This window comes from Protobothrops mucrosquamatus, unplaced genomic scaffold (assembly GCF_001527695.2).
Source record: "Protobothrops mucrosquamatus isolate PMUCROS unplaced genomic scaffold, P.Mucros_1.0 scaffold1757, whole genome shotgun sequence".
NCBI classification, from domain to species: domain Eukaryota; kingdom Metazoa; phylum Chordata; class Lepidosauria; order Squamata; family Viperidae; genus Protobothrops; species Protobothrops mucrosquamatus.
In genome coordinates this window covers 168367-182819 of record NW_015387897.1, presented here as the reverse complement: position 1 = coordinate 182819, position 14453 = coordinate 168367, and the positions used below count along the sequence as shown (strand labels likewise).

Below are 14453 nucleotides of genomic sequence, written 5' to 3'. Positions count from 1 at the left end.
TTGTCTGTTTGAATTCTGAAGTCCCAGAGCAGTTTAATTTTATCATTTTCTATGACTTTCCACCACCAACACAATAGCCAAAAAAAAACCTCATCTTTGCAGCCACCACACTCCATGCAGTGAAAGGGGCTTCTAATAACCCCGGCAAATAAGGGCAGGGGAATCCTTTGCTGCTTGCCAGGAGACGGAGGGCAAGCTTTCAAAATTAAAAGGCAGAAACAGTCTTAGCCTGGCTGTCTCGGGGTGAATCCCTCCTAATCCAAGGACGCTTTTAGCCCTGCTGGGAACTTTTTAGAGGAGCCCTAAAGGAATCACTTCCCGAAGAAAGGTTAGCCTGTAATCCCACTTGGCTGCACCAGGAGCTGTGAGACCGCAAAGAACTGCAAGCTGCACTCTGCTTATGATAACAAAGGAGTGAGTATCGGCACAGCTGTTTTCTCTGCGTACGGATGGCAGAAATCTGGGGGTGCCCCTCGGTTGCCTTTGCTTCTTGAAAACTTTTGCTTTTTGCCGCTCCAAAAGCTGCATTGGACGGGTTGGGGGGGGGGATTTTCCCACGGGAAGAAGGTGGGATGGGCAGAGTGGAATTCCAGCAGAAAATCCATCTGTCCCAAAGAAACCGTTGGCTTTCCTGGTTGATGGACGGATCCGGTGAGTGCGTCACCAAGGTCGTGTTGAGCCTTTGGTGGGAATGAAAACCTGATTCCCAGCCTCCCTCCAGATCCAAGTAGCTGTGTCTTAAAGCATCTCTTCCGTCATCGGACGAAATTGATAAACGGGGAAACCGCTGTCATTGGAGAAATCAATACGGGCAAAAGAATAGATTAAAATTAGCATCCTCCTTTTAAATCGCTGTTCCAAACAGGTATGCTGCAAGCACATACATGATATTAGTTTTTAGGTGGTTACAGCAGCATACGGAATTTTTTGAGGGAGAATAACACCGTCTAGTGTGCAACCGATACAGCATCATCGCTTTTTCTAACCTGGTGCATTCCAGCTGTGTTGGATTACAACTCTCATTCACTCCAACCAGCGTGGCCTTTTGAGAATTATGGGGGTTGGAATCTTTTTTTATCTTAAAAAAAAAAAAAAAAAACATCAGCTAGGCTGCTCTAGCAATATGGGGCTGCAAATTTTAATTGAATAAATAACGTATGGGTCTGAGATCACAAGAAACAAGGAACTGAATAAATTGTGTAATTAATTAACCATATTAAACATACAGTGCCTATTCGTTATAAGCCAATCATGCTAAATAGATTTTTTTTTAAAAAAAAAAGATAAAAGAAATCTGGAGTACTAGGATAAAGGGATTTCTAAATAATTTCGTCATATTAATAGTCTGGCTCAGAAAATTCGGGCACTTTGTTCGGAATTTACTTCTATGGCTTAAGGTCCCAATGGTGTAAATCCTTCATATATTTTTTTCATTTCATTCTCCTGCAAGGTGGATTATGTGGAGTTATTTGGCCCCGTAGTAGCTCTTGGTGAAGCAGAAGCCACTAGGTGGGAAAGTATGAAGATCAGCCCGCTTGTTGTTTCTAATGCTACTGTGCTATTTTTTTTTCCCCTCTTGATCCTCACTTTAAGACCAAAATGGAAGATGTGGGCTCCAAAAGGATCAGTGACTTCTTACAGAAATGCGTCAAACTAGAGGACAGCGAGGGGGGCCCTCCACCCAAGGAGATCTTGGACGTTCAAAGTCTCCCTCTAGTCATGCCATCCTATCCTCAGACAGTGCAAGGTACGGGAATCTCTCTCCTCCAGAGGTCTCTGCACCTAGAACAGTGTTTTCCAACCTTAGCAACTTTAAGGCAGGTGGACTTCAACTCCCAGAATTCCCTAGCCAGCAGAAAGCAACTCATGGGTGGCTCGCTTTAAGCAGATTTATTTATTTGTCTTATTTGTTTATTAGGTGTTTCTTCTGCCTTTACTACTTTATAAGTAAGTCAAGGTGGCAAGCATAAGTCCTTCCTCCTTCTGCTTTCCCCACAATTACTCTGTGAGGTGGGTTGGGCTGAGAGAGAGGGACTGGACCAAAGTCACCCAGCTGGCTTTCAGGCCCAAGGCAGGACTAGAACTCATTGTCTCCTGGTGATTGGCCCAAAGTCACCCAGCCAGCTTTCATGCCTAAGGCAGGACTAGAACTCACCGTCCCCTGGTGATTGGCCCAAAGTCCCCCAGCCGGCTTTCATGCCTAAGGCGGGACTAGAACTCNTGACAGACCGTCCTTTTCGGGTTCGGACCGCGGCGCGGGGCCTTACCCGAAGAGCCCCGAGAAGAAGCCATGGGAGCCGCGGACCTTCTTGTCCGCCTCGGCGAGCAGCTGCAGCGCCTCCTTCTCCTTGCCGCTGGTGTCCATCGCCATGGCCGGCGGAGAACGGGCCCGCGCCCCGCGAAGAAGCCGAAGCTGAGGGGGAATGAAAAAAAAAAGGGCGGGCGGGCGGACGGTCGAGCGAGCGAGCGAGCGCAACTATCCCCTCACGGCGGTCGCTTTCCCTCACGGCTGAGGGGGAAAAAAGAAGAGACGTCGCCTGACGCCCTCACGTCAGCACGCACAGCCAATGGACGGCGTCGGCGGCGTCTGTAATTCCCGCCTCCTCCGGCACGTGACCTAGACCGCGCCCTCTGGGCCACCGACGCACGCACGCACGCCGCCGGATTCTCTCTCACGTGACCCAGGCTGTGCTGACTCACCAGCATCACGTGAGGTCAGCGGCCGCCACCACCGCCGCCAGGGAAGACCGCTTCGGTGGTACAGTCCAGGACGGGAGGGTGCTAAGGCCGAGTTGGGCTGTACCATTTTTATTTACGGGAGGGAGGGGTTGAAATCCGTTTTCCAGGCTACGGAAACGCTTCGCTGAAATGTGCGCTTCGGTTTGACGGTCCTCCAAATTGGCCACGGTCCTCAAGCCAGGTGGGCTGTGGATGATGGGAGTTGTAGGCCAGTTGTTGGGCTTTCCGTCTGCCTCCTTAGATCTCCCAGCCAGGAAGATCTCGGTTGCTTGGAAATAAGGGGAAAGAACACATTTTTTCTAGGGGACACATTTGCATAAGGTTTAAGACTGCAACAGTCTTGGCCTTTGTGGATTTGCTCCAGTAAAGAATTGTGCGGCCCATCCCAAGATCTTCTAGATCCAGGCTCTCCAAACTTGCCAACTTGGAAGACTTTGGGGGACTTCAACTCCCCCAATCTTCCAAATTGCCAAGTTTGCAGACCCATTATACATCTTGCAGAGGAAACCAGAATCGCAACTTCCATTTCTCGAGCTATTGAAGTCCCAGCATGCTGGTTGGGGAATTCTGGGAGTTGAAGTCCAAACATCCAAAAGCTATCAAGACTGAGAAACACAGATCTACCTCTGTAGCATCCTGAACGGGCTGGACATTCTGCCTAATCCTGCAAGGCTCTGCCCTAAAACAAGACTAGAACTCACACAGTCTCCCGCTTTCTAGCCCAGGGCTGCTTTTAACCACTACACCCAGTGGCACTCTAAAGACAAGAGCGGTGTGAAATAAATTGTTAAATCTGATTAAAAAGTGTCTTTCTTCAGGCAATGCATGCTTGTTGCAAAACGTGGCTTTGCAAATGCATACAGGAAGTCCTCAAACTTACAATGGTTCGTTTAGTGACAGTTCACAGTTACGGCATCACTGAAAAAAGTGACGGGACCGTTTTCCCCACACTTACGACCGTTGCAGCATCCCCGTGGTCATGTGATCAAAATTTAGACACTTGGCGATTGACTCATACTTATGACGGGTGAGTGTCCCGGGGTCACGTGATCCCCTTTTGCGACCTTCCGACAAGCAGAGTCAATGGGGAAGCCAGATTCACTTAACAACCGTGTTACTAATTTAACAACTGAAGTGATTCATTTAACAACTGTGGCAAGAAAAGGCTTAAAATGGGGCAAAATTCACTTAACACATTTCTCCACCTTAAAAGATGCTCAATCCCTTTGGGAATCAAAGGACATATTCAATGTCGAAGTCCCTTCCGAGTCTTGTTATAAGGTCACTGTTAATATCCGTTACCTCAGCACTGGAAGAAGGAAGAAACACCATCAGAGGAAGAGATAATTAAGAAGATCTTGGACTGCGCTGAAATGGACAGATTCACGCTGAGAGAGAAAGAAGATACAGAATATTTTCAAGCATGGAATTTATTTTATCAATGGCTGGAAAAACAGTGCAGAGACTAGGAATATAATTTGTATTACTAAGGAAAACAAAATGTAACCCAGATGACACGATGTTTATCAAGCACTAATGAAATGTAATAACAGAAGACCTACATATATATATTTGTCAATGCCAATGGTGTTCAAGTGGTGCTCCAGTTGTTTTGGGGTTGCAGCCAAGGCGCCTATGACTATTGGTACTACCCTTGCTTGCTTTTGCCACAGTCTTTCTATTTCTATTTGTAGGTCTTTGCATTTTGTTATCTTCTCCAGTTCTTTCTCGTCTATTCTGCTGTCTCCAGGCACTGCCACGTCCACTATCCAGGCTTTTTTGTCTTTCTTATCGACAATTGTTAAGTCCGGGGTGTTATGTCGCAGGTGCTTGTCTGTTTGAATTCTGAAGTCCCAGAGCAGTTTAATTTTATCATTTTCTATGACTTTCCACCACCAACACAATACCCCCCCCAAAAAAGTCATCTTTGCAGCCACCACACTCCATGCAGTGAAAGGGGCTTCTAATAACCCCTGCAAATAAGGGCAGGGGAATCCTTTGCTGCTTGCCAGGAGAAGGGAGGGCAAGCTTTCAAAATTAAAAGGCAGAAACAGTCTTAGCCTGGCTGTCTCGGGGTGAATCCCTCCTAATCCAAGGACGCTTTTAGCCCTGCTGGGGACTTTTTAGAGGAGCCCTAAAGGAATCACTTCCCGAAGAAAGGTTAGCCTGTAATCCCACTTGGCTGCACCAGGAGCTGTGAGACCGCAAAGAACTGCAAGCTGCACTCTGCTTATGATAACAAAGGAGTGAGTATCGGCACAGCTGTTTTCTCTGCGTAAGGATGGCAGAAATCTGGGGGTGCCCCTCGGTTGCCTTTGCTTCTTGAAAACTTTTGCTTTTTGCCGCTCCAAAAGCTGCATTGGACGGGTTGGGGGGGGGGATTTTCCCACGGGAAGAAGGTGGGATGGGCAGAGTGGAATTCCAGCAGAAAATCCATCTGTCCCAAAGGAACCGTTGGCTTTCCTGGTTGACGGATCTGGTGAGTGTGTCACCAAGGTCGTGTTGAGCCTTTGGTGGGAATGAAAACCTGATTCCCAGCCTCCCTCCAGATCCAAGTAGCTGTGTCTTAAAGCATCTCTTCCGTCATCGGACGAAATTGATAAACGGGGAAACCGCTGTCATTGGAGAAATCAATACCGGCAAAAGAATAGATTAAAATTAGCATCCTCCTTTTAAATCGCTGTTCCAAACAGGTATGCTGCAAGCACATACATGATATTAGTTTTTAGGTGGTTACAGCAGCATACGGAATTTTTTGAGGGAGAATAACACCGTCTAGTGTGCAACCGATACAGCATCATCGCTTTTTCTAACCTGGTGCATTCCAGCTGTGTTGGATTACAACTCTCATTCACTCCAACCAGCGTGGCCTTTTGAGAATTATGGGGGTTGGAATCTTTTTTTATCTTAAAAAAAAAAAAAAAAAACATCAGCTAGGCTGCTCTAGCAATATGGGGCTGCAAACTTTAATTGAATAAATAGCGTATGGGTCTGAGATCACAAGAAACGAGCAACTGAATAAATTGTGTAATTAATTAACCATATTAAACATACAGTGCCTATTCGTTATAAGCCAATCGTGCTAAATATATTTTAAAAAAAAAAGACAAAAGAAATCTGGAGTACTAGGATAAAGGGATTTCTAAATAATTTCGTCATATTAATAGTCTGGCTCAGAAAATTCGGGCACTTTGTTCGGAATTTACTTCTATGGCTTAAGGTCCCAATCGTGTAAATCCTTCATATTTTTTTTCATTTCATTCTCCTGCAAGGTGGATTATGTGGAGTTATTTGGCCCCATAGTAGCTCTTGGTGAAGCAGAAGCCACTCGGTGGGAAAGTATGAAGATCAGCCCGCTTGTTGTTTCTAATGCTACTGTGCTATTTTTTTTTCCCCTCTCGATCCTCACTTTAAGACCAAAATGGAAGATGTGGGCTCCAAAAGGATCAGTGACTTCTTACAGAAATGCGTCAAACTAGAGGACAGCGAGGGGGGCCCTCCACCCAAGGAGATCTTGGACGTTCAAAGTCTCCCTCTAGTCATGCCATCCTATCCTCAGACAGTGCAAGGTACGGGAATCTCTCTCCTCCAGAGGTCTCTGCACCTAGAACAGTGTTTTCCAACCTTAGCAACTTTAAGGCAGGTGGACTTCAACTCCCAGAATTCCCTAGCCAGCAGAAAGCAACTCATGGGTGGCTCGCTTTAAGCAGATTTATTTATTTGTCTTATTTGTTTATTAGGTGTTTCTCCTGCCTTTACTACTTTATAAGTAAGTCAAGGTGGCAAGCATACGTCCTTCCTCCTTCTGCTTTCCCCACAATTACTCTGTGAGGTGGGTTGGGCTGAGAGAGAGGGACTGGACCAAAGTCACCCAGCTGGCTTTCAGGCCCAAGGCAGGACTAGAACTCACCGTCTCCTGGTGATTGGCCCAAAGTCACCCAGCCGGCTTTCATGCCTAAGGCGGGACTAGAACTCACTGTCCCCTGGTGATTGGCCCAAAGTCACCCAGCCGGCTTTCATGCCTAAGGCGGGACTAGAACTCACAGTCTCCTGGTGATTGGCCCAAAGTCANGGCTTTCATGCCTAAGGCGGGACTAGAACTCACCGTCCCCTGGTGATTGGCCCAAAGTCACCCAGCCGGCTTTCATGCCTAAGGCGGGACTAGAACTCACCCTCTCCTGGTGATTGGCCCAAAGTCAGCCAGCCGGCTTTCATGCCTAAGGCGGGACTAGAACTCACCGTCCCCTGGTGATTGGCCCAAAGTCACCCAGCCGGCTTTCATGCCTAAGGCGGGACTAGAACTCCCGGTCTCCTGGTGATTGGCCCAAAGTCACCCAGCCGGCTTTCATGCCTAAGTCGGGACTAGAACTCACCGTCCCCTGGTGATTGGCCAAAGTCACCCAGCTGGCTTTCATGCCTAAGGCGGGACTAGAACTCACCATCCCCTGGTGATTGGCCTCAAGTCACCCAGCCGGCTTTCATGCCTAAGGCGGGACTCACTGTCTATTGATTTCTAGGCCAGCACCTTAACCACTAAACCAACATCCTGCTAATTTGTAAGGGACAGAGTGATTATATCATAAAAACTAGGTATGCCCCTAAAATAAATGAGTTGTCACGAAGTCCAAGTAGCCTTATAATAACACTTTCCTGAAGGCGATGTCAGCCTTGGATGAATGGCGCCCCCTCCTAGCTCCCCCTTCCCCGTCCTTTGATATGTGGCCCATTCAACTGTGCTGCCATTAACCACAACGCTTGCGGTTACTGTCTCCTCTCCTGTTCCATTTCGACAGAGGAAATTTCCATGGTTTTCAATACTTGTGCAGTGCCAGCCAATCTGGGCCCCTGTACCAGGAGGCGGCGCGAGAAAGGCAGCGGCCACGACGGGACCAGCACGTCTCTCTACGTCGACCGGCGCAAGTCCAAAGTCTGGAACTATTACACCAAGCTGGGCGACGCCTACGTGGAATGCAACGTCTGCAAGAAGCAGCTGTCCTTCCACAACAGCACCACCACCATGCGCGAACATCTGGTGCGGAAGCACAGCATCCGTGACACCTTGCTCTCGCAGCTGAAGGACGACCAGGCGCCCGACCCGGACTACGCAGCTCAGGAGAACGCCATAAAAAGAGCTCGCCAGCTGACCCCGGAGAGCAACAATCCGTATCATACCGTGGCCTGCACGGAACCCAGGACGGATGTGATCCTGGAACTGGTGCTAGAAATGATCTTTCGGGACCTGCATCCGCTCTCCGTGGTGAAAGACAAAGGTTTTGGCCTTCTCATTGGCTACTTAGAACCTAGCTTTGTTCTGCCCTCCCCGGTGCAGCTCTCTAGCATGTTGTGGCATCGATACAATGTGGTCAAGCAACATCTGGAACACTACCTGCAGACAGCTCAGTCGATCGTCATCTGTGCCGAATTCTGGCTGTCTCACCCCAACCAGAGGTACCTGACGATGGTGACTAATTTTATCGACGGAGAATGGCGGCGGGCGAGATGCATCCTGGAGAGCCAGCAGGTCCACGAGAACAAAGCAGAGCGCAACCTGGGAGACAGGCTGTATGCAGTCCTCGCGGACTTCGGGCTGTCCAACAAATCAGTCTTCTGCATGATGCACGACAGCCTGCAGGATTTGGAGGCCAATTCGTCCCACCTGAAATGCATCTATGGTTGGACCAGCCTGTGCTGCGCAGCTCATCTGCTCCACCTCTGCGTCAAGGTGGGCCTTGAGGTAGAGCAGGTGCAGGAAGCGTTGGCGGCCGCTCGAAGCGTCGTCTGTTATTTCCAGCAAGATGCCAAAGCTACTTGCTCCCTCAACAGCAAACTGGAAGCTATCAACAAGACCAAGCTGAAACTGGTCATGGACACTGGGGCTCGGTGGATAACGACCATCGAGATGTGCGAATGCCTGCTGGATCTCAAGTGGGCCATCATGTCTGTGCTGGAGGAACATCCCAAGGGGCCTTCGGTGGTCCAGAATTTGGCCGATCACCAGTGGAAGCTCTTGCAGGACCTGGTGCCCGTGATGAGGACGCTTAAGATCGCCACGTCGTTCTTGCGAGAAGAGCAAAACTTCTCCATTGCCTCCCTGATGCCTTGCATCCATGGCATCATCACCGCCATCGGGCAACAGGCGGAAGGAGCCAGCGGCATCATCAAGACAGTGGTCCACAATATCAGAGGAGAGCTCACCCAGCGTTGGGGTATCTCGGATGAAGCCAAGTTGCTGGAGAGCCCGGCGGTCATCGCATCGTTTCTAGACCCTCGATTCAAGGAAATGAGGTTCCTCAGCCCGAGCCTGCGGAGCGAGCTGCACAAAAAAATCAAGGCCATGTTGTCCCAGTTCTTCAATCCTCAGACGCCGCTGACCACCCAGTTCTGGGTGCCCAATTCTGATTACAAAGCAGAGGTCAGTGAAGCAACCGGCCAGCTTGCTGCTCACAAGGAAAGAGGTTCGAGTGGACAATCTCAAAGTATGTATGATATCCTTCTGGGGAAAGACCCGACAGAGAGCATGCCCGAGATCCATCAGCAGCTGGAGAACTACATCGTGGAACCCCTTTGCAAGCGTAGCACTAACCCCTTGGATTGGTGGAAGAGCAACGAACACCGCTTCCCCTCGGTGGCCCGGTTAGCCCGGCAATATTTGGCTATACCGGCCACAGTTGTCCCACCGGATCAGGCCTTTGCCGCTAGCGAAAGTGCGCTGGAGCACCGGAGAGGTGTACTGGCTCCCGAAAACCTGGACCAAATTCTTTTCTTGCACCAGAATTTTGACTTTTTAGAATCGATGCGCAACGGGAACGAGAATCTGAGTAAGTCTGCGCACAGCCAGTATTGAAAAAAAAAAAACAGGCATGGGAAGGGCATAAGAAATCAGTCACACTGGCAGCAAGGTTTGAGCTCGTCCTTTAACTTAAAAACCAGTTTGCCTACCGCCTAAGCTTTACGTGGGTTTCTCCCTGTCGTGCAGATTGTCCTGTAAATAAGACTAGCTTTAAAAAAAAAAAAAAGATGAGACATACAGGTAGTCCTTGACATAGGACCATAATTGATTCCAAAATTTCTGTGGCTGACACATTTGTTAAGTGAGTTCTACCCCATTTTACGACGACTTTTCTTGCCACAGTTGTTAAGCGAATCATGTGGGGAGGCTGCAACGGCCGTACGTGTGGAAAGACGGTCATAAGTCGTTTTTTTCAGCGCCGTTGTAACTTTGAACGGTTACTAAATGAACTGTTGCAACTCGAGGACTACCCTGTACTTAAAACAGGTGGTAGAGCAAGGACATCCCTGTTCCTCTTCTAAAGAGATTCAGGTGTATTCTTGGAAGGCAGGTGGGTCTGGGAAGCCATGAAATTTAATTGGAGAACTAGATTCATGCCTCCACTATTTTGGAAAGAGGGTTAATAAGGACAAGTTGAAATAATTTCAGATGTCTTCCTTAAATTACTACCATATAGACCAGGGGTAGGCAACCTTGGCTCTTTTATGACTCGTGGACTTCAACTCCCAGAATTCCTGAGACAGCCGTGCTGAGGGGAAAGGGAGAGGTTTCCATGCTGAGCCATGCTGGCTCAGGAATTCTGGAAGTTGAAGTCCACCAGTCATAAAAGAGCCAAGGTTGCCTACCCCTGATATAGAGCAAGGAACTTCTAATAAAGGTACAAAAATAAAATATTGCAAATAGCAATTATGTGATTCCCCCCCCCCCAGGACACTGCAATGTCATAAATACATTGCCAATCGCCTGAATTTTGATCACATGACCGTGGAAGACGCTGTGACAGTCACTAAGTGTGAGGACCGTATAGAACCATTCTATAATTTATGCAAGGATGCTAGTTTTGATGGCATTCCAAACATTAACTAGAAGGCATGTAGGATGGGAACAGCTCAAGCCCACTCCTAACTGAGTTAAGAAGTAAGATTGTATGAGCACACGAGGAAAGCAAACCCATGGAAGCCGATGTCAGTGAAGATGTGTGTCAACCAGCTACGGTTTGGTGTCTTGAAAAAATAACCCTAGTTTATCAAACACCCCAAATGTATGCCTGCTTTTCAAAAGCGTTGTTTCGTTTCGATAAGACTGCCCTGGAGAGACGTAGGTTTCATTTTCATCAATGGGACACCTGCTGGCTATATTACAAGTCCATAATAATGGCCTCTGGCTTGGAAAAGTTTCATAGAGATAAAACTCGTAATGCTTATTTATTCTATTTTAATCCTATTTAGCAAGTAACTGGCTTCCAGAACGGGATGCAAATCTAGGAAAGCCCATTTGGCAAATATCTGCCATTCTGTTTATCTCCCGGTCATACCCAGCTCATTTACAGAGTTCTTCCGTTATCAATTAGGCCCACGTCACACGGCTATCTTAAAAGTGTGGAAAGTGTACTTGGGTCATCTGCAATGAGGGTAGATCAGACTTGTCAAACACAAGGCCCGGGGGCCGGATGCAGCCTACAAAGTGGTTTCATGTGGCCCGCAAAGCCATCCTGGAAACAGTGAGGGAACGGCCCCCACTGCCTTGGCCCTGGCCCACGCCGGCGGGAGCCAATGCACAATTTTGTGGTGGCCATCTATGCTGAAACGCATTCAGTCTTAGCTCCACAAGGCCGTCTGGAAACAGTGAGGAACCAGCCCCTGCCGTGTCGGCCCCGTCCCCTGGGTGCCTGCTGGGGAGGTGTCACCCTTTGTGAGGAATGAAGAAATGGACCGTGCCTTGGTGCTTGCCCCGGTCCCATCCCCTTCTGCCAGAGACCCTCAGATCTGTCCCACTCCTGCCCAGGCCCCCACAGGCACCCTTGACACGAACGGTGTACTGTAGAGCTGGCCATGCCCACCCAGTAAGCCACACCCACTCCATCCATGCCAACCCAGTAGGCCACACCCACCTTGGCCACCCCCCCCAAGGGCAACCGCAATGCTGATGTGGCCCTCAATGAAATTGAGTTTGACACCCCTGGGGTAGATGATGAATTCTAGTTTCAGGATCTCCAAGATGCCTTGAGGTTGTGTCCACAGTGAAGGCAAATGTGAACATAAAAACTGGCTATAACGTAAGGAGTTTCCTGAGGGCGGTGAGCCAACGTGTTTTAAATGAGCTTTATGGCTTTGGAGATGATGTAAACACAACGGCAGGCCATTTTTAAGAGTCAGGTTCTGCTCTCAGGCTTGCAACTCAAACTACGACAAGACTCATACAGAAAGGGAGGTAGACAGCAATAACGTATTGGAGTCTGAATAAAGAGTCAACTTTTAAATGGCCTTAGTATCCAATGTACTCATCCATTGACTGAAGATGTGTTTGTAATCCTCGTTTCCAACATCGACGGATGAAGTCAGGAATGGGCAAATTGGTTGTACAGAGGTACCTCGGTACTCAACTGCTCTGAAACTCATCGAATTTGGTATTCAACGCATTTTGGTGCAAAAACTTTGTCCCGGTACTCATCGTTTGTTTGGTACTCGATGCACAAGCTAGAACTTGTCGATGTTGGCTGCCTTATTCCTTTTGGGAAAAATTTGGCTTGGTACTCTTCGTTTTTGGTAATCATTGCACCCCCCCTCCCCCGGAACCAATTAACAATGAATACCGAGATACCACTGTATCTGGCACTGAGGGGTAAACCAGGATTGGCAACCCAACTAATTTAGATTCCATAGGTTGTTTCCCCCCTTCCTATATGAGCTTGTCACTTATGCAATATTGTGGTGCAATAAACTGAAACAAGGTTAACAAGGTTAGCACTGAGTCTGTTGGGGAGATGAATAGATTCAGGGGATAAAATAAAAGAAAATAACCCAGTTCATCTGTCTACTGTTGTTACTGGGCACTGCTGAGGTTTATGTAAAATTATTTTGAATATGTACACAAGATAGCAATCAGCGAATGGTCTCCAGCACGAAGTTAGTTAGCTGCATCAGAAGGGAAAAAGAAGATAGAAGGCAAAGGCTGCGTGGCTGGTTGCTTTTTATCCATATACAGAGAGTCCTCGACTTACGATCACAATTAAGACCAAATTGCTCATTGCTAAGCAAAGTTAAGTGAGTTTTGCCCCATTTTACAACCTTTTTTTTGCCACAGCTGTCACTGGAGCTGTTAAGCGAATTGCATGGTCGTTAAGCGAATCCAGCTTCCTCCATTGACCTTGCTTGTCAGAAACGAGCTGGGAAGGTCACAAATGGTGATCACATGACAGGGACAGCGCAACTGGCGTAGCTACCTGCCTGTTGCCAAGTGCCAAAATTTTTGATCGTGTGACTGTGAGGACGAGGATGCTGCAACAGTCCTGAAGTGTGAAAACTGGTCGTCGGTCCAGTTAACTTTTTTTAGATTAGATTTTATTAGATTTATACCCCGCCCTTCTCCTTCTCTCTTTGAACGGTCATTAAACGAATGTTGTAAGTCAAGGGCCACCTGTAATAATACCTTTTGATGCGTTAAAGAGCCAGGGAAATAGCCTCGAAGTGAAGCCTCAGAAACCATTCGGTAAACAGACAGAACCGCTTCTTAAAGGGAAGGGAGATGAGAAGGCCCCGGCTGACTCCTCTCTGATTCGATGGAAGGTAAAAAAGGAGGGAAGGTAAAACTTGGGAAGATGTGCAAAATTTTGTTACTGCCTGTTGGGAAACTGCCAGCCAGATTGGAAGGAGGAGTCAAACAAGGGCCTAGCTTGGAGTCCTTGCATAGCCACAAGTGTCATAGGCTTGACCTCCTCCCCAAATCCATAAAGCCTTACCTGGTTGTTCCCAGGGGATGCCAAGCAGTCTGGGAAGATTCTTGTAACGTAGGTGGTAGGCAATAAAGTTAGGGACTTCGGCTGTTCACGTGTGACTCCGGTTGTTTACACCTGACACTTCTTCAATACTTTTCTGCATTCCTATGGAAGGCTGTCTCCTGATCTGGTCTACCTGGAAGGGCTGACGGGTTCTTATCAAAACACAACAACGAAGTCCCCGTTCTCTTTGGATTTCAGCGCTATCGTTTGGATCAGAGCGAACCAAAGAATAAATCCAGAAAGCTCTGGCCGTTCTGGTTGCAAAACCCAATTTAATAACCAACACATACAAAATAAACAAGAACACAGATCACTTCGGTACTACAGAGTGAATCAAAACGCAGTTGTACAATATCAGTCACAGAAAAAAGATACGAAATACAATGGCAATTCTCACTGATTGGTCTACTTTATCCTCCTCCAAAAAAAAAAAATTAGTATTAACAGAACTCTACAAGACACAGCTGGGGAGGGATGGAGAGAGAGAGAGAGAGAGAGAGAGAAAGAGAGAGAAAATTAGAGTATCATAACATTTCAATTGAACAAGACATACAACTAAATACGATAGGCAGAGAATGTGATTTGTAAGTTAAATCAACTGTTAAGTTACCCGTTAAGGTTACACCTTCAAATCTGGAAGTTAATCCTCTGAATCAACCTGTTCTGTACTGAACACCATAACATCCTTCTAGTTGGGAGGATTACATTCCAGAAACCATCCTCGAAACAGCCTGATCAGGAGATCTTGCACAAACTTAAAAAAACATACTTCCAAGTCTTTGTATCTAAAATTGAATGCAGTCTTAATTCGTTAAGGCACGTATGATGGGTTAAGAGTTGTCCGGTGCGATATAATATTGAGTTTTTTGTTTAATTTGTACTGGCACAGAAGCGCCCCAAAATACCTACTACAAATGGCTAAAGCTG

General features: G+C 47.5%; 1 protein-coding gene across 1 annotated transcript; it reads left to right on the top strand.

The window, feature by feature from the left end:
• Positions 1-6160: 6160 nt before the first annotated feature.
• LOC107293874 (zinc finger BED domain-containing protein 1-like) lies at positions 6161-9583 on the top strand. The gene is made up of 2 exons (XM_015823065.1): positions 6161-6308; positions 7533-9583. The coding sequence occupies exons 1-2, from the start codon at positions 6161-6163 to the stop codon at positions 9581-9583; spliced, it is 2199 nt and encodes a 732-aa protein (XP_015678551.1).
• The last annotated feature ends 4870 nt before the right edge of the window (positions 9584-14453 follow it).

What these genes read in the sequence shown, in the direction of transcription:
- LOC107293874 (XM_015823065.1), top strand. Translation starts at nt 6,161, where the DNA reads ATGGAAGATGTGGGCTCCAAAAGGATCAGTGACTTCTTACAGAAATGC. An exon ending in CTATCCTCAGACAGTGCAAG is followed by an intron (nt 6,309 to 7,532) that starts GTACGGGAATCT and finishes CCATTTCGACAG; the next exon opens with AGGAAATTTCCATGGTTTTC.